The sequence below is a fragment of the Ixodes scapularis genome, unplaced genomic scaffold (genome assembly GCF_016920785.2).
Source record: "Ixodes scapularis isolate PalLabHiFi unplaced genomic scaffold, ASM1692078v2 PGA_scaffold4__175_contigs__length_147842914, whole genome shotgun sequence".
Taxonomy (NCBI): Eukaryota; Metazoa; Arthropoda; class Arachnida; order Ixodida; family Ixodidae; genus Ixodes; species Ixodes scapularis.
In genome coordinates, this window is record NW_024609879.1 from 136,028,738 (window position 1) to 136,049,492 (window position 20,755).

Genomic DNA, 20,755 nt, shown 5'->3' on the forward strand with positions numbered 1-20,755 from the left:
CGACAGAGCTCGCGCGGTTCAGAACGCCTTGATGGACACCGGAAAGACGCCCAACCGCGCCACGAAGTCTCGGGACTCGGAACATGCTAACTCTGAGCACTCGTCGAAGTCTGCCGGGCCACGACTTCAGGGCTCGAGACGTTCTGGAGGATCGACGCGTTCGGAACACTCAATTGCGACCACGACAAGCACGGCTGCAACGAGGGCACGCGCCGAGGCTGCAGCGGCGCGCACTCGTGCATCTTTCACCAGAAAGGAAGTGGCCATGAAACTCGAAACAGCAAGGCTCAAAGAAAAGGAGAAGAGTGCGGCTGCGGCTAACGAGCGCAGAAAAGCAGAACTAGACGCTGAGTTACAGATCCTACAGCTGGAAAGGGAAGCCGCTGCTATGGAAGTTCAAGCAGAAATCCTGCAAGCGGCGGCAGAACAGCACGGCGGGGAGCATCGCTCTGACCGAACCATCTCAGATGTATCAGAAGTCCGTGCTCAGCGCACTGTAGACTATGTGCACGACCAGGCTGCCGTCCACAATGGCTGAAATGAACGGCCTGCATAGCAGGTTGCTCCAGAATTGAGTGGTGTGCTGAAATACCTGGTCCGTCGAGATTTGGTCAGCACAGGACTCGTCAAGTTTGATGATCACCCCGAGAATTACAGAGTATGGAAAGCCACATTCAAAAGTATGGTGCAAACTCTGGAAGTTACGGCAAATGAAGAGTTAGATCTTCTCGTGAACTGGCTGGGCCGTGTGTCTTCGGTCTATGCAAAGAGGCTGCGTTCAGTACATGTCGACAACCCCGCGGCGGGGTTAAGATAGTCTGGGAAAGACTGGAGGACTGCTACGGGCGACCCGAAGTAATAGAAGATGCGCTCTTCAAGAGGATCGGAAGCTTTCCTAAATTCTCCGACAAAGACACTCACAAACTACGGGAACTGGGAGATCTGCTTCTGGAACTGGAAGCCGCAAAAGCTGATCCCCACTTGACAGGACTCAGCTATTTGGATACGGCAAGAGGGGTGAACCCCATCGCGGAGAAGTTGCCACACCGTCTCCAAGAGATGTGGATCTCGAAAGGCTCAAGGTACAAAGAAAATCATCACGTCTCTTTTCCCCCTTTCTCGTTCTTCTCGAAGTTTGTCCGAGACCAGGCCAGGATGCGGAACGACCCGAGCTTTGCTTTCGGCACAACGGGAAGCACCTTTCCGAGGTTCCCAAAGAATGAGAAGGTCACGGCAAGAGAAGGCTTCAGGAACACGCCCGTTTCAGTCCATGCGACCGACGTTACTCCAGAAGCCGTCGACCATTATTCGCCAGCCACAGCCGAGAGGATGGAGGACCCTAACAGACAGTGCCCGCTTCACAAGAAACCTCACCCTCTACGAAAGTGCCGTGTGTTCAAAAAGAAACCACTGCAAGAACGCGAGTCTCTGCTGAAACAATTTGGGATCTGCTTCAGGTGTTGCTCCTCTACAAACCACCTCGCAAGGGACTTTAAAGTTGTGATCAAGTGTGACGACTGTGACAGCACTGAACATACCAGAGCGCTTCACCCGGACAGTTCCAAACCTTTGTCTTCGAGCCTCAGACAGGATCCCGAAGACGACACCATTCATCACGGACTATCACCTGACGTATCTTCCAAGTGCACCGAGGTGTGTGGGGAAGGTTACGGTGGAAGGTCCTGTTCCAAGATTTGTTTGGTGAGTGTGTGTCACTCAAGCACACCTCAAAAGGCTGTGAGAATGTATGCCATCTTGGACGACCAAAGCAATAGGTCACTGGCAAGGACAGAATTCTTCAACCTCTTTGATGTCCAGGGAGAGTGTTCGCCATATACCCTCAAGACATGTGCTGGAACAGCAGAAACGACAGGAAGGAGAGCCTCTGGGTTTCTGGTTGCAAATATTAATGGCAGCGTGAAACTACCTCTCCCAACCCTGATTGAATGCAATCAGATGATCAATAACAGGAACGAGATTCCGACACCAGACGCTGCACGTCATAACCCACATCTAAAGGCTATAGAGAGCCTCATACCTCCATTGGATGCGGAAGCTCAGATTCTGCTTCTACTGGGAAGAGACATCCTGAGAGTCCACAAGGTGCGTCAGCAGTGCAATGGGCCTCCTGATGCGCCCTTCGCTCAACGACTAGACCTAGGATGGGTGATCATAGGAGACGTCTGCCTAGGTCACATAAGCAAGCCGGACTGTGTCACCAACTTCAAGACAAATGTGCTTGAAAATGGACGACCCTCCCTTTTTGAACCATGCCGCAACCATTTTCTCGTCAAGGAGAAATTCACTGGTCCCGTCAATCCAACCCAGCACGTACCACCTACCCAAGGTGTACCCATCAAAGACTACTCTGTCAAAGAAACGACAGACACGTTGTTCCAGACGACGAAGGACGACGACCAACCAGCTCCATCGGTGGAGGACGGAAAATTCCTAAACATCATGAACAATGAAGTCTTCAAAGATGAGTCATGCAGTTGGGTAGCCCCTCTCCCTTTCCGCGTGCCAAGACCTCGGCTTCCTAATAATAAGGAGCTTGCACAGTCTCGTCTTGCATCACTGCGACGCACACTGCAGAAGAGACCAGAGATGGAGGAGCATTTTGCGACATTCATGGACAAGATGTTCATGAATGGCCACGCAGAAGAAGCCCCACCGCTAAGAGAAGAAGAGGAATGCTGGTATCTTCCAATCTTTGGTGTGTATCACCCACGCAAACCAGGCGAAACCAGGGTCGTGTTCGACTCAAGTGCTCAGTTCAAGTGAACTTCTCCGAACAATGTTCTTCTCACAGGACCAGACTTGACCAACAAGCTGCTGGGCGTCCTGATTCGTTTTAGGAAAGACCTCTTCGCTGTCACAGTGGACATTCAGCAGATGTTCTACTGCTTCCTGGTACGAGAAGACCACCGAAACTACCTGAGGTTCTTGTGGTTTCGCAACAATGACATCCACGACAAAGTGGTGGAATATCGGATGAGAGTGCATGTCTTTGGTAACAGTCCATCACCAGCAGTGGCTACATACGGACTCCGGAAGACAGCACAGGAAGGAGAGGAAGAATTCGGCAAAGACGCCAGGGAGTTCGTCGAAAAGGACTTCTACGTAGACGACGGGTTGAAGTCTTTCCCTACGGCAGATGGTGTCATCGACCTGCTGAAACGCACGCAACAAATGTTGGCAGTTTGTAACCTAAGGCTTCACAAGATAGTATCAAACAGCAGCAGAGTGATGGAGGCTTTCCCCAAGGTGGACCACACAAAAGATCTAAGGGAACTCGACCTGAGTCACGACATTCCACCGATCAAACGCAGTCTTGGAATTAGCTGGGACGTAAAGAAGGACGTCTTCACCTTCAGGGTTCCAGTTCAGGACACACCATTCACCCGGCGTGGTGTCTTGTCAATGGTGAACAGCGTGTACGACCCATTTGGATTCGTGGCTCCAGTTACCATACAAGGGAAGTCTCTCCTACGAGAACTCGTCACAGAAACCTGCGAGTGGGATTCCCCACTTCCTAAAAACAAGAGGGAAGAGTGGGAGAACTGGGAGGATTCCCTTCAGGCTTTCGAGCAGCTAGAAGTGCCTCGCACTTATGCGGCTGTTTCACTTAGCACTGCTCAGCAGAAGGAAGTGCACATCTTCTCAGACGCCTCGACCAAGGCTGTAGCAGCTGTGGTGTATCTGAGAACCACAGACTCGGATGGTGCATGTCATGTCGGCTTTATAATGGGCAAAGCTAAGCCAGCACCACGTCCACAACACACCATTCCAAGGCTCGAACTGTGCGGTGCGGTACTGGCTGTGGAGCTGGCAGAGCTCATTCAAAAAGAAATAGACACACGACTAGATGTGGTGCATTTCTACACCAACAGCAAGGTGGTTTTGGGCTACATACACAACCAAACTAGAAGATTTTACGTGTATGTCGGCAACAGGGTCGAACGCATCAGGAAATCTACACAACCAGAACAATGGCATTACGTCCGGACCGATGCAAATCCTGCAGATCTTGCTACAAGATTCGTGCCCGCAGCCCGGCTACAGGAGACGGCTTGGCTGACTGGTCCAGAGTTCTTAAATCGTCAAGAACAGTCTTCATGCGTCTTACAGAACGAGTTTGAGCTGATAGACCCAAACACTGATGCCGAAATCCGGCCCGAAGCAAGCGTCTCAGCCACCAGTGTGACCACAAATGGACTCGGGACTAATCGTTTCAGTCGTTTTTCAAGCTGGCCTAGACTGATGCGTGCAGTGGCATACCTCATACGTGCTGCTTGCAACTTTTGGCGCCCTTCTCGTGCCGAGGAAGCTGATCTGCCACGTGGCTGCCTTCTAACAGGACAGCTATCTGTCGAGCATTTGTCTCTTGCAAAGAATCTCGTCATTCGCTCCGTCCAACTAGAAGCATATGCAAATAAGCTCGAGTGTTTGTCACAGGGGAGAGGGGTCCAGAAATCAAGTCCACTTCGGAAACTGGATCCTTGTATTGATGACAAGGGCTTGCTGAGAGTCGGTGGTCGCCTCAACAACGCTCAGCTGAGTCAAGAGGAGCGGAGACCTCTAATCATACCTGGTAAACACCACGTCGCCTTGCTGCTCGTAAGGTACTACCATGAGCAGATCAAGCACCAAGGTCGACACGTTACTGAGGGAGCAATCAGATCCGCAGGTTTCTGGATCATCGGAGCAAAACGCTGCATAGCGTCGTACATACACGAGTGTGTCATGTGCTGCAGACTGCGAGGAAGACAGCTGGACCAGAAGATGGCAGACCTGCCAGTTGATCGACTCAGTACAGAACCTGCATTCACATATGTGGGGGTTGACGTTTTTGGACCATGGTACGTGACTTCACGTCGAACTAGAGGTGGAGAAGCCAGCAGCAAACGCTGGGCTGTGCTGTTTACGTGCATGAGCAATCGGGCGGTCCACATTGAAGTCATACAGTCCATGGATGCATCAAGTTTTGTTAACGCTCTCAGGAGATTTTTCGCACTCAGAGGACCTGCGAAATAGCTGCGATCCGACTGTGGAACCAATTTCGTCGGAGCATGTTCAGAGCTCAACCTGAGAACTAGTGGCCTCGACAAGGACAAAGTACAAGCATTCCTTTCAAGCCAAAATTGCAGATGGGTGTTCAACCCTCCTCATTCTTCCCACTTTGGAGGAGCTTGGGAGCGGATGATCGGAATCGCACGTCGCATTTTGGATTCCATGTTGTTAGAACACGGCCCGAGCCGTCTCAGCCATGAAGTTCTGGTTTTTGGCAGAAGTTTTTGGCAGAAGTTTCAGCAATCATAAATGCTAGACCTCTTGTTCCGGTTTCGATGGATCCGGAATGCTGGGACATTTTGTCTCCGTCTACACTCCTTACCCAGAAGGTTGGTGGAGACACGTTACCACCCGGCGAGTTCAACGACAGGCATCTCTACAGAAGTCAGTGGCGTCAAGTGCAGTGGTTGGCAGACTCGTTTTGGCACCGTTGGCGACGCGAGTTCCTGATAACGCTTCAGAGCCGTCACAAGTGGCAGGATAGCCGTCGAGACCTCAAGGAAGGTCACATTGTGCTCCTAAGGGACAAACAGGTTCACCGCAACGAGTGGCCTATGGGTGTGATTGTGAACACTTTCCCGAGTGCAGACGGAAAAGTACGGAAAGTCGAGATCAAGACGGCGACCAGAGGAGAACTAAAAACTTTCCGACGGCCAGTCACTGAGACTGTCCTTCTCATCTCAAAGGAAGACTGATCCAAAACTTCAGTGCGTTTTCAGTTTGTAAACGTTGCTTTATAGTGTCATAGTGGTATCTCGTGATACCAGTCGGGGAGTGTGCTGTTACTGCAATCTAGTTGAGTTTGGACTTGCTAGGGTTAGCCGCATCGCGTTGGCATCAGTCTGTGCCGTGTGTATTTTTCTTCCTTTTTTGTTTTGGACTCGTTCGATCTGGGATCACCATGTAACGCGCTACTACGAAGCACCGTCTTTTACGGTGGTTGTTATGGATATAAAAGTACAGTTTTTCTATGACATCCAGTCGTTCGCTATCTGAGGAGTGGCCGCTCTAAGGCGCGCCATGGAATCGGAATACTACTGTAGAAGCCCCTCTTCGATAAACCAATTTTGAAATCTGCAGATCTATCGACGGAGTTCATTTTAAGAACAAACGCGTCGGAAAGGTGTCTGCGCCGTACTAATGCAAGAACACGAAGGGATCTTACATTTCGTTGCGTATCCAAGCCGGAAGTTACCACGAAAAGTCGCCTATTTCACCATTGAGCGTGAATGCCTTGCCCTGGTGTGGGCAGTGCGAAAATTTCGCATATTCTTGTTTGATAAACGCTTCACTGTTCAGAGCGAACACCAGCCGCTTGAATACATTCACTTTGCGAGGCATCTTGCCTCGTCTCGTCGTGTATTTAGATGGGGTTTATTACTCGCCGAGCGCGATTTTAAAGTGAAGTACATGAAGGGCCGCCAGAATGTTGGAGCTGTCTATTTTAGTCGTATTTAATCCGCCCGCAGCATTTACGGGTTTTTGGGGAGTAATAGTTTATCTACGCATGAAACACGATTCATCCGTGTTGTGTTTGTGGGTAAAGCTTTTTTTTTAACTACAGAGGTCTTACTTATTTTGCTTTAAAATTTTGGTAAACTATTGTCTTGAGAGGGGCGTAATTGTGATGATGGGGGGGAACCAAGGATGATAAAAACGACGCACGTGAAAGCTGTGATTTGGACTGATCGAAGGGCGAGGAAGAAGACGCAGTTAACGTGGTGAAGATGCAAATAACTAGAAGATAAGGACTGCAAGGCAAGGGCAAGAAATGAGTATAACGGAGAAACGAAGACGGCGCAATGATGAGAGGAAGATGACAAACGGTCATGAGACGTGAGAGAATGGCGGGCACGACAAGGAACCCGGCTCGACAGCGGTGGTCCCGGCAGCCAAGGAAGAGCCCGGACGGACGAGTCCAGGCCCCTGAGGCTTTCACCCAAGAGTGCTGGGAAACATCCGCCTGTGCCAAGCTGGCCTGCCAAGCATTTCCGGGACAGGACTAACTCTATGCCAACGCCGACGTGCAACACCGTGCCGTAAGCGGAGTCGTCGAACCGAACTTTGTATATGTATCTACGCCGTTTTGTTTCCAACTTTTAATAATAATAATAATAATAATATTTATTTTGGTTCAGGAGACCGCGGTGCCGCAAAAAGGCAAGTAGCCCATACCAGGAAGGCCTGCGGCGCCGCATCTAAGGACGATGGGATGAGATTGTGTACAGATGACAGGGAGGTGCTGACGAGTGTTTTTCTTTTTTCGGAAAGTTTTTTCTTACAACTGTAAATATAACCTTCCTTCTTATATTCATCGCTCTGGAATTCCGAGTCCCTTTATTTTTATTTTTTTCCCATCACAACCAGCTTTTTGGGTCCTCTATAAAGAGATAGTTAAGTTCTAGTTGTTGTTGTTGTTGTTGTTGCCGCAGATGGGATTATGCCAATGTCAGATTGCGTCTTGGCTGAAAGACAACGTAGAGAAGCAAAGAGACACACCAGGGTAGCTAAGCCAGGCAAGGGGGTATCAAGGCGAGTTCTCCGCCGAACTCGGCGTCCGCCGAAATTGGTCGGCTTCGAGCATGACGACACGCGCCGTCACTCCCTAGGTGGTGACGTCACAACGGAGGGTTTGAGGCGGTCGGAGAGTGGCATATTCGGAACTCGCGAAGAGATGCTGTGACGTCTTTGTGACTTGGCAAAAGCCGCCGCGGATGGGAAAAACTCGCCGGCTCCGACCTAGGCGAGTTTGGCCTAGTTGGGAGCGAGGTGAGGGAGAAGCGTCCAAAATGGCAGCGCTTTTGTTCCTGTTTCACCGTCGGCGTAGGTATTTAAGACACGCCAATGTGTTTGACATGGACGACGTTTATTCTCAAAAACACTATCGCCTCTCAAAAGACGTGGTAAGGTGGCTGTGCGATGAACTGCGTGGTGAAAAACGGGCATGAGGCGATGGAGCTGTGAATAGACCATCGTCCCCGTCGTGAATCCTAAAAACGAATCCTACAATGTGAATTCTAGAAGCAATTGTGTTTTTACGGCAATCTGCATCCAGGAACGCAATTTATCATTACCTATAGGCTTTTATAATTATTTTGATGGTTTGCTATGCTGCGTAGATGCAAGAAAAAACGCACCTGATAAAATTTAAACTAAAACAGAGGACAGAAGAAAAACGATATGCATGAATGGCGCAGACTAGCAGCTCTGTAATTTCTTTCTCATATTTCTCCCACCACACCGTATTTTGACAAACAAACTGGTCGTAAATTGTTTATACAGCAGGAGTTTAGTCCGCCAGAACATGGCGACATTCTTACCTGTAGCAAAGCAATTTAGCCAGTGCAGTACGACTGCTAGTCTGGGGTCTTTAAAGTGCACCACACAGGAGTAATACATGACCACACGCCGATGCGATGCTCATCCAGCTCGACACGGGGGGGGATTGAGCTCAAATCCTGGGTTCTGCAGCGCGAAACTTCGTTCCACGTGCATTCTATTAAAAAAAAAAAAAAAAAAAAAAAAATATATATATATATATATATATATATATATATATATATATATATATATATATATATATATATATATATATATATATATATATATATATATATATATATATATATATTGTTAGGAAAGACGACGACGTGGCGCGAGTGGCGCGCTCAAGTGTCGGCCGCAGAGTGCCCGCGCGATTCGATTCAGACTGACTTCGCCTGGCTGCGCTGCGGCACTGACCGTCATCTACAATCCTCCGATCATCTGATTAAACCTGCATATCGTTGCCTCACAGGTTGGTGGAGGTGCTATCGTTCTTCCGCCTCTCTTCTAACCGTTATCAATTCTGGAGCTACGCAGCAGACGACCTGCGCAAGTCAATATGCCAGAAGAAGCGGGCAACGCTAGCCGTCCCACGAACACTACAGCGCCCGTGGTCAAACATCGGCAGCGCGACCCCCAGATCTTCGACGGATCTCCGGACGCCGACGTCGACGATTGGTTAAAGAACTATGAACGGGTCAGCCACTACAACCACTGGGACGACAGCTTTAAGCTCGCGAATGCTGTTTTTTTTCTAAAAGACACAGCACTTCGCTGGTTCGACAATCACGAAGAAACCATCAATTCCTGGGAAGGCTTCAAAACAGCATTCGCCGATGTGTTTGGCAAACCCCAGCACCGGAAGCAGCAAGTGCGCGACCAACTATCGCGCCGCTATCAAAGGCCCACAGAAACATCAACAGCGTACATTGAGGACGTCCTCCGTTTGTGCCGCCGAGTTGATGCTGAAATGGCCGAAGACGAGAAAATTCGACACCTCTTCAAGGGCATTTCGCAAGAGCTCTTCTCCGTCGTGGCTCCGAAAGCACCTGCTACAACAGAGCGCTTGATAGCGGAATGCCGACAGTACGAAGAGCTCGATAGCGCACGGATCTCCAAAAAACCATTCGAGCGACTCCCTGAAGTGTCCCAGGTAACAACTCCCGACACAAACCTTGCTTCGCCCATCCGCACCATAATACGCGAGAAGCTTCGTACCTTCGTCGCACAGCTACAACCGTCTAGTGACGAACATCAAACAAATACTGACGTACGTGGCATAAAGGACGTAATTCAAAGCGAACTGCGCGCTGCTCTGGGGCACGTCACGCCAGCAGCCTCTCCTTACGCACCAGTAGCACCCGTCCCAACTTCGATCTGCGCTTATCAATCCATCCCTGCCACGTATGCCGCACCAACCCCTCCATGGACACAACCACAACCAAGGACCAACATCTGGCGAACGCCAGATCAGCGACCTGTGTGTTATTATTGTCACACACCAGGACACATCCTTCGATATTGTCGCCGTCGACTTAACAACACGGCTCGCACCTCGCCGACCGGCCGTGTATACTCCACAGACTATACTGACTACCATGCTACTCATCGCACTCCGCCCATCGACGAATTTTCTTCACGTTCCCACACGTCCACTCCCCCCGGTCACGAACAATTTCCAGACAGTCGCCGTCCCTCTCACAGCCCCGAACGTTCCCCACCGCCACGACGTGGCCGCCCATCATCGCCGTACCCGCCACGACGCCGTTCTGTATCACCCTTCACCACCGACGCTCCCGGACCTTCCCAACAGTCAAACTACATAAAGCGGTCTGCAGCTACGTTGGAGGTCAGGCTGCACACTCGCCACTATCCGCAAATCCTCCTTATTTAGGATCAACATCAATTGTACTCAAAATTAGAAATCACAACTTCACCGCCTTAGTCGATACAGGAGCCGCAAAGTCGTGCATTCCTGAACACATCCGCCGTCGTCTGCACGCAGTACTTACTCCGCCGTTGCAAGGACACTTGATGCGCATGGGCAATGGCGATTTGGTTCCCCCCCTTGGATACTGCACCCTTACAATCCGGATTGGTAACAACCGTTACGTTGTTATGTTCATAGTGCTTCCTACCTGCATCGCCGACATCATCCTGGGATGGGACTTTCTGTCTTCAACAGAAGCATTCATTGACTGTGCCAGCCGTGAATTGCATCTCAACTCTTCTGATACTGCCGAGGTTGCTGCTGATGGTTCGCTCGTCACCCTGGTAGCCGACACTGACATACTGCTGCCTCCGTACTCTGCCGCTGTCGCCACTCTCGTACCCACCCTACCCACCGCATCAACTTCTGGTCTCATTGAACCCATCTCTACGCAGCTCGTGACCAAGGGCATAATCGTTCCCTATTCGCTTGCTACACTCACGAGTGGAAAACTTCAGTTATGGGTAACCAACTGTTCTTCCGAAGCCCAAATCGTTCCTTCCGGAAGTCGTGTCGCTACAATGCACTCAACAGTGCATCACCAATTTGCCAGTCTCCTCCCCACCACTTCAGACGCGCTCCCTACACCACCTGATTTCAGCAAGCACGTGGAAAAAATGATCGACCCCCGCCTACCACTGACCCAACGACATATATTAGCCCGTCTCCTTGTAGACTACGAAACCCTTTTTGACATTAACCCCGGAAAGTTGCCGCAAACTTCGCTTATAGAGCACCGAATTGATACTGGCGATTCATCACCCGTTCGAAGCCGACCGTACAGAGTTTCCCCATCCGAACGCCGAATAATTCAGACACACATAGATGATATGCTCCAAAAGAAAGTAATCGAACCATCTTCTAGTCCATGGTCTTCACCCGTTGTTCTTGTTAAGAAGAAAGACGGCTATTGGCGTTTCTGCATTGATTACCGCAAACTAAACAAAGTCACAAAAAAGGATGTTTATCCACTGCCCAGAATTGACGACACTCTTGATACGCTCCAAGGGTCTTCATATTTCTCTTCCATGGACCTCCGAAGTGGTTACTGGCAAATTCCTGTCGCCAGTCACGACAAGCCCAAAACCGCATTCACTACTTCAACTGGCCTGTATCACTTTAATGTGATGCCATTTGGACTTTGCAACGCTCCAGCCACCTTTGAGCGTATGATGGACTCTCTACTACGCGGCCTTACGTGGAACATCTCTCTGTGCTACCTCGACGACGTCGTCGTGTTCGCCCCGACTTTCGACGAGCACCTACACCGGCTGCGTATGGTCCTGCAGTGTTTCCGAGCCGCCGGTCTACAACTTAATTCCAAGAAATGTACGTTTGCCGCTCCACAAATCAAAGTACTGGGTCATCTCGTCAGTGCTTCTGGCATCAGCCCAGATCCCGACAAACTCCGAGCTGTGGCTGAATTTCCTGTACCACTGAAAGTGAAAGATGTCCGGGTCTTCCTAGGATTATGTACTTATTTTCGAAAATTTATTTGTGGTTTCTCTGACATCGCGGAGCCTCTCAATAATTTACTAAGGAATGGTGTACGCTTTCAGTGGACCAAGGAACAGCAGGACTCGTTCGAGTCCTTAAAAATAGCATTGACCTCTGCCCCCATCCTTGGACATTTCGTCGAAGGCGCAGATACAGAAATAAGAACAGACGCCAGCTGTCACGGTGTGGGAGCAGTTTTGGCCCAGACCATTCGAATTGAGCAGCGAGTAATAGCGTATGCCAGTAGAACTTTGACTACCTCTGAACGAAATTTCTCAACGACTGAAAAGGAATGTTTAGCGGCTATATGGGCAATTACAAAGTTCCGCCCCTACCTATATGGTTCACCATTCCGCATTGTGACTGACCACCATGCCCTCTGCTGGCTAGCAAGCCTCAAAGATCCAATGGGCCGTCTTGGACGGTGGTAATTAAAGCTTCAACACTACACTTTCACGGTCGTCTACAAATCAGGTAAACGCCATCTTGACGCTGACGGTTTGTCCCGATGTCCACTTCCCACCGATACTATACTCCCATCACGCATCGGCACAGCAGACCCAGCAGCAGTCCTCGACAATGTCGACATACGATCGGCACAGCTGTCCGATGCGTTCTTGAAACCTATTATTGACACCCTCCACGGCACTCTGCAATTCCCAACCCGTCGTACAGAGCGCCACACCCGCCTATTCACTCTCCGTGAGGGTGTTCTTTACAAGCGCAACTATGATTCCCAAGGACGACCGTGGCTGCTCGTCGTGCCACGTCATCTTCAGAAAGAACTCATTCGAATCCACCACGACGACCCTACAACCGGACACCTCGGGTTCTCCAAAACATATTTCAAAATTCGGGGAAAATACTTCTGGAACGGAATGCAACGCACCATCACGCGATATGTTAGCGCGTGTCACCTATGCCAGACCAAGAAAAAGCCTACAACAAAACCGGCAGGAACACTACGGCCCATCCCTCCCCCTAACCGCCCGTTCGAACGCATTGGTATTGACTTTCTTGGCCCATTTCCACTCTCGACCTCAAATAACCGTTGGGTAATCGTCGTCGTCGACTACTTCACACGCTATGCCGAAACAAAAGCCGTGCAAGCCGCCACAGCCTGCGAAGTAGCTACCTTCTTCCTGCACTCCATCGTGCTTCGTCACGGTGCCCCTCAGTACATAGTCACAGACCGCGGTACTCCATTCTTAGCTCACTTGCTTCAAGAACTCCTCCGTCTCACTAAGTCCGTGCACAAAATCACGAGTGCGTACCATCCACAAACAAATGGCCTCACCGAACGTTTCAATCAGACTCTAGCTCACATGATTTCCATGTACGTCGCTGACGATCACAAAAATTGGGACGTCATTCTTCCATACGTCACGTACGCCTATAACAGCAGCCGCCAAGCCACCCCAGAATACTCCCCTTTCTACCTCTTATACGCAAGAGAGCCACTCTCAACCTTGGATACCGTTTTACCCTATGTTGATGACACTGCACATGACGACCACACCGACGAAGTCCTCTACCGCGCAGAGGAAGCACGACAACTGTCCAGGATTCATACACTACAGACGCAGCAACATCAAACCCTTCGTCATGCCGAAACCCACACTGATGTCGCGTACCAAGTAGGCGACGAAGTTCTTCTCTGGACGCCTCTACGATCTCCTGGGAAGAGCGAGAAACTTCAAAAACGCTTCAGTGGCCCCTTCAGGATCTTACGACGCCTCTCGTCCACCAACTACGAAGTTGCTCCAGTTTCGGCCCCTCGCGATCAGCGTTCAAGATCAACCGACATAGTGCACGTCGCACGCATCAAGCCCTACTACCGCCAAGCACCATAAACACACGTGCCGGCGGTCCGGCACTTTCCTCACCGGGAGAGTAACTGTTAGGAAAGACGACGACGTGGCGCGCGACTGGCGCGCTCATGTGTCGGCCGCAGAGTGCCCGCGCGATTCGATTCAGACTGACTTCGCCTGGCTGCGCCGCGGCACTGACCGTCATCTACAATCCTCCGATCATCTGATTAAACCTGCACATCATTGCCTCACAATATATATATATATATATTGTGGCTGTGTGGCGGTGGGGGGGGGGGGGGGGGGGGGGAAGATGAGAAAGACATTACACAGTTGTTAGACTGCGCTATTCATATTTGTTGTTTTTCGTCTATTCTCTGCTTTATTTTAAATCTTTATCAAGTGTGTTTTTTTTTGTTTTTTTTTTGCATCTACGCAGCTCGGCAAACCATCACAATGTCTAACCAACTAGCGGATGTCCAAGCAATATATATTTGTATGATTAGCATCCGTGCTGTTACCGATTTTTATTTTCAGTTTCGATTTAAATAAACAAATCGGGTTGTGGTTTTTCATTATACAGCCTAAAACTTGGTCTGCCTCAACGGGCGACGAGTCTCCCAGATGTGCATGAGAAATTCAGCCAGTGCAGTGCAACCGCTAGCCTGGGTCTTTAACGTGCACCACACAGTAGTGATACTCGACCGCACGCCGTTGCGAAGCTCCTCAAGATCGAAACGGGCAGGGGTGGGGATTGAACCCAGGATCCCTGGGTTCTGGAACGCGAGCTTTCTCTTGACGTGCTCCGAGCTGGTGTGCGCTAGCCCAACTGGCCACCGATCCCCCGATTTAAATAATAGCATCTTCGATCAACTCGCACCGGAATCGCCCTGAAACCAGCACAGTGCACAGCGCTCCTCGGTCGTGCAGCGCGATGTCGGTGCAACATCGAGGACAAACTGGAAAAACTGCGCCGCGCCGGTGCACCGCGGTGAGCTCCACCTTGCGTCACTTCGCGTTTTGTTCGTTTATTTTGCGTAGGTCAGCGCACGGTGCCCGTCTGCTGTCAATTTCTTCTATTTTTTTACTCGCGGATTTGACGGTCTCGCAGAAATAAACATCGTGGACGTGATTGTCGATCGGGTCACGAAGCGGGTGGCAATTCCACATGTATGTGTTGGCCATCATTATTAGTTCAAGAAAACGAAACGCCAGATAATAGCCGTACCTCGCTGTCATCGAAACGCCTCGCGCCGCTTTCCACGAAGTTAGTGCTTTTCGGGCGCTCCTTGCCACCGCAGCAATCTCCAGTAATCGCGGCGATGATGAGAAGCTCGTCGTCTTGCCGTCAGAAGACCCGAGGAAATCATCTAGTGCAGCTGCGAGGCGTGTTCGTTTTTGCAAGATCGCCATCTCGATAGTCTGCGCGTCTGCTACTCCCGCCATCTTCTCGATTCCCGCTCCTGGCCGCAATGCCTGATGGGACTGCCCCCCGGCGCACCGCCGATTTTCTTGGTGCGCGTTGGGGCAACGAAAAGCCGCACCGGGAGAGTGCGCTTCGTTCACCGAGGACGTCCGGTGCGCACCGGTGCACTTGATCGAAGATGAAGGGGCGCACCTCAGTGCCCCGGTGCGCACCGGTGCGGATGATCGAGGATGCTATAAAATAAACCCTTCACTGCGGAGCGTAGGGACAAATCGGAACTACGCTGGGGAACTCGCCACCGCCGGGGAAGGGAGGGGGGGGGGGGGGGTCGGAAATGTAAGAGGAGGAGTGGGAAGCTCGCCGAGACGGAGTCAAAAGAAGCTCCTCCCCTCCCCCGTTACGTCGCATCGGAGAGATTCTCGCCAAAGTCGAGCTTAGCCCCCCAGGTGAAGAGTACAAACTCATATATGAATATTCTGTTTATTTACATACAATATTCAGACTTCGTAATAGGTCTTAGGAGCAACGCGAGACCTCTTCGAATCATAGGGGCGTTCCGCCCCCTAGGATGCTCAGAGCAGACTTGCTCTATCTTCCCCACGCACCGCCAAGTTTCCAGGAATCTTCCAACGTCTCCAAAGTTCCCGACGCGCACGGGAATTATTGTTTCTCGGCACCTCGCTCGGCGGGGGAATCCGCACATTCCCCGCGTCTGAACTGCCCTTCTCGAGACTCGGGTTACTTCTTAAGCCTTAAGCGGCAGACAGCAACGTCTGTAATCTCGATCCTCATAAACATAGCTTACCCCGATCTCCTTCTATCCTGTCCAAAATACATAAAGCACCAAAATAAATACATACAAAGAGGTCATTATACTTACGGCCATGACAAACAAGAGTGGACGTGCTATTTACGGTGCGAAAACTGCCAATAACTTTGATCACGCAAAAAATACAGGTCCTTTTGAACCGCACCACGTGCAACTGTAACTTCACTTTCAGTACCCATATCCAATTGTTCGCTAACCGACAAGGCGAGGACCTACACCACACCATCTGATATTACAACTTAGATGATAAAACATATATTAGTACTACCTCAGCAGAGGCAGTAAAAAGCATCACCAAACTGCATTTCGAATCTTGTAGATCGTCGTTCAAATGTGGTGTCACGGGAATGTAGCACCTGCTTTCGTTCGGGGTTGCGTTTCTCTGTGCATGCGCCTTCGTTGGGACAATCTAACGCAGTTGCCGTCTATGAGGAATACCTGGAATTTAATCTAACTAGAGTTAAGGTTTTTCAGCATTTACAATAATTAATGTAAGTACTTTGTGAGAAATACTAGTTTGTAACATTGTTAGAACTTTTTTTAAAGCCCAAAGCACGATATTGATGCCCAAAAACTTAGAAAATATGCGCATAGGCGCAAACTGTTCCTTGGGATTGTAACATCGAATGCGGGGCAGAAACGCTGCTTTTGTAAGGACAACTCGGGTATTGACGAACATCATTTGCAATTGACGTGCGTTTTTGACACGGGATAATTCGGACGCTCTTTTCGTACAACATTTTATAGAAATAATCCATGCACGAGATTGAAGACAAATGTCAAACTCATTTGCACTGCTGACGAAATTACACTTCGACAGCGTGACATGGCGTATTTAAATGCAGACTTGCATCCCGCTATAAAAACATAAATCAAACCAATCTAATCGCAAGGTATGAAGTAATTTAATCTCATTTACCACATACTTACTTAACAGGTAGGCTACAGGCAGAACTTTGCTCAAGTTTTCTATCTTCCAGAGAGCGAATAATGTCAGTCGTACAAACGACCTAAAGCTCTGGTGGGCATCGACACATCTGAAAAAAAAAAAAGAAGAAACTTTACGAAAGCAACGTCTTGTACTCCTCGTACGCTCAATGCATATCATTTGTTTTCCGAATTATATAGAAGTAGAGATGCCGCGAACTTTTTTCGACCCGAAAGTTCGATGAGCGAATCAAGCGGTTCGAAAGATTCGAAAGATTTCGTATTTTCGAACTTTCCATATTGAGAGATTCGACGGGAGTCGAATTTTCAACTTGTTAAACTAAGAAGTTCGATGCTTTTCGAAATTTCGAACTTGATCGACTAAAAAATCGATGATTTTCGACCTTTTGATTTTTGGCACTAAAAAGTCGAAGCTTTTCGAACTTTCGAACTTCCTACGCTAAGAAAAATTGATAATTTTCGAACTTTCGACCTTATTAATCTAAAGAATTCGAAAATCGTCGAACTTCCGATTCCCGAAAAGTCAAAAGTTCGACGAACTTCGAACTTTTAGGGTAAAAGTTCGACGTTCGTCGAACTTCGAAAGACGGGCGGGCGGTTTCATTTGGATTCAAGCTGTAAGATGCATTCGTCATTTTTTTTCTCGCATTTTTACATGTTGCGCCGCATTACTTGCGAAAGACGATGCCGTTTATTTCAATCGTCTGGCATGCTTGATTTTAAAGAAATAGATTCCCGAAGGAGCGAGGAAGGACTACGGGTTTTTGACAATTGTGGTTTGTGCCATATTTGAAGCGCGCTATAGCCGAAGATATTTATGGTTGAGATATTTAACTTTTTAAGAATGATCTATGTATAGCCTAGATAAGTGTAGTCTCAAGATATGATTATTCTTCTTCAAGACGAGTTTCGAAGAAATATCCAAACATGTATCTATGGGCAATTATGCCCTAAACTTGGTAATTTTTTCGTCGAACTTTTTTGAGGTATCGCATTTAAATTAACACTACAGACAGTACATATCATTACCGTCTGCAGAATACAAATTAATGTATATATTGTTATTTTCACGTTGAGGAATAAATTGACCCAGGGAAAAAGATTTCTAATATTGTTCAAATTCGGCACGTCATAAAATAAATAAATAAATATATATATATTTTCTTCTCAGTTTTATATATATATATATATATATCTATATCTATATATATATATATATATATATATATATATATATATATATATATATATATATACTATTTTTTATTTTTTTTTATTTCACGTTTTTGGGACATGTTTTCTTTTAGCCTGTACACGTTTTGGTAAAAGAAACTTGTTTCGCAGATCTGGGCCTGTGAATATGCAAGAATACAACACTTCCGGTGGATTCTTCATAGTTTTTTTTTCTCCAGCTTTTTATTTTTGCATTGATTGTTATGGTTTATTTATTTATTATTTTTTACCAATGGCACAGTTATTTAGGTCTAAACGACACAGCTTTGAACTTCCGAACCACCGAGCATGTGACGAGTAGCCCCTTCTGACAACGAGTTTCTAACAATGACCATATACGCGATCTTTTATGCAGTGAAGAGCGAAAGTAGCTATACACATACATAAATAATTTCAAACTAAAATAAGCTCGACCATGCCCTCTACAGTCCGAAATATCTGGGGGGGGGGGGGGGGAGGGGAGAGAGAGAGAGTGGAGCCCTCCCAACGAGCTAGAGGGGCTTAGAGTGATAAACCGGAAGTTCGGAAGTGGCACCCCCCCCCCCCCCCCCCCGGTTTCCGCCATGTTTTACGCAAATGGGACCACTCGTCACGTGACCTCCCAAGAGCCGTGACGTCACACGTAAGATGGCAGCGCCCAGAGCTGGCGGGTGCGAGTTTGTTCGGTGCGCGGTAGCCGTGATATGTAGCTGCTTTCCGACGACTTCGGGCTTTTTCGTGTTCGCTGACGCAGGTATAATGCGAAAATATGAAAGAATGAGACTTTATACCCTTTTTGCGCAAGATCGCACTGGTTCATCTGGATATTAACACCTGTGAGGCAGCATCAGCCGTATCGCCGTACCGGTGCTCGGATTCGGGATCTGTTCGAGGATCGATAGAACTTTGAGTGCTTTTAGAATAAAATTTTCGCATTCCCTTAGCTTTGTTTTAACGTTGGAATGTCTGAGAATCGACACGAAATGTGTGCGTCGGATGTAGGGCCTAGGGGAATTTGTTTCAGCCCTAGGTAACTACATAATCACAGCAACTTTTAGCGAGGAAGCTCCTGCGACCTTTGCGTTTAGCACTTATCAACAATTTTAGGATATAACTTCAGGCGTAAAATATTCGCATTTTTCTAGCTTTGTTTGAACGTTGGAATGTCTGAGAATCGAAGCGAATGGTATACTTCGCGTTAGGGCCTAGAAGAAGTTGTTTCAGCCCTGCGTCACCGAATAATCATAGCAACTTTTAGCGAGGAAGTTCCTTCGATCTTTAACCTTTTGTTCTAATCGACGATTCTACATTAGATCGCTTTTCTTCCTTTTTTGTGAGTGCGAAGTGCAGACTTATGTCCTGCTACGAGGATGACGTTTTATTGACTGTGGGTATGAATAAATCGTTGCAGGCACCTGCTTCCAAGCTACTCGACTTGCTATAAGAACAAATGTTTTGGTGTATGCATAGATTAACTGCACCTTTCTTTCTTTCGTGGGACCTTTTGCAGCAATACTTTTTTTCATCAAGAGTGTATTGCATAAGTCGGTCAATGATTTGCTTGTTCTAATTAGCTGGATAAGATGATTCACATTTGTGTTCATCCCTTGCCTGAAGAGCAGTCGTTGAAAAATGTTGACCATTCCTCTTGGTCTCTTCAATCGACTATTTGGAAAGTATAGGCTGCTTATACTTCGTATCATTGTAACTTGGAAAAGGGCAACCGCCACAGCCCCCTCGAGCCAATCAGGGAGACGGAGCGAAATTGTGTGACAAATCTGTGCAGACGAGCACTCTGATGATATGTTGTCATGTGCCTCTCTCCAATGTGCCTATTGACTCGCCGAGACTCTAGCCTTTGCCGTTTGCCAAATGGTGATGAAACGAATTACAGTAGCTACTAGTCTAATTACCCCAGGCTTTCATACTTTGGGCATTTGTTCAGCTAAAATGTTATGTCCGCCATCACTGTGAACTCGGCTCGGCGCTTATTGGACTCGAATGCTGCATTAGCATTCGACGTGAACTGGGGCCCAGTCGTGTGCTTTACGCCGGAAAAAAAATGGTGACAGTTGTGTTGCCTGATGGGGTTCTGCGAAGGGTCTATTGTGTCATACGTATAGGAAGTGTCCTGCTATATAACTATGCATCAACACATAATATTAAAGTATATGCTCAGAGGTGTGTTTGTTTTTGCAATTAACAAGTTACAGCAGTGTGCTTTAATGTTATTTTCATGTGTGTAGTTTTAAGTATCCTCTCTGCAATGCCTACGAAGGCCCCTGGAGGGAATAAATTAATAAATAACATTTTCACATTAATGGAGTTGGTGTTCGGGTGCACCACGTGTTCAGGAGAGGTGGAACGAGTGCAGCCCCATGCAACAAGTCTGCCAGTCTGGTATGTCCCATTAATTAATATTGAAGAGTCAGAGATGCGAGTGTCCTCAAAAGGACTTGCGAGTGCAGTGAACACAATTCTTCGTGTACAGACTCTCAAGGCGTAAAGGCAAGCGGAAATATGTTTATCTGGGTAGTGTATCAAATATGTTTATTTCCTCTTGATTACATAATTATTTATTCTTAGTAAATGGTTCCATAACGAGTTCTTTCTGCGACAGTCTTCTGTCAGGCGTAGTACCGTGG

General features: G+C 48.2%; 1 protein-coding gene across 1 annotated transcript; it reads left to right on the forward strand.

The window, feature by feature from the left end:
* Positions 1-10,515: 10,515 nt before the first annotated feature.
* Positions 10,516-11,286, forward strand: LOC120846742 (the record flags this gene model as incomplete). The annotated part of the gene is made up of 1 exon (XM_040218608.1): positions 10,516-11,286. A coding segment is annotated over exon 1 (771 nt), but the record flags the coding sequence as incomplete, so codon positions are not given.
* Positions 11,287-20,755: the final 9,469 nt, after the last annotated feature.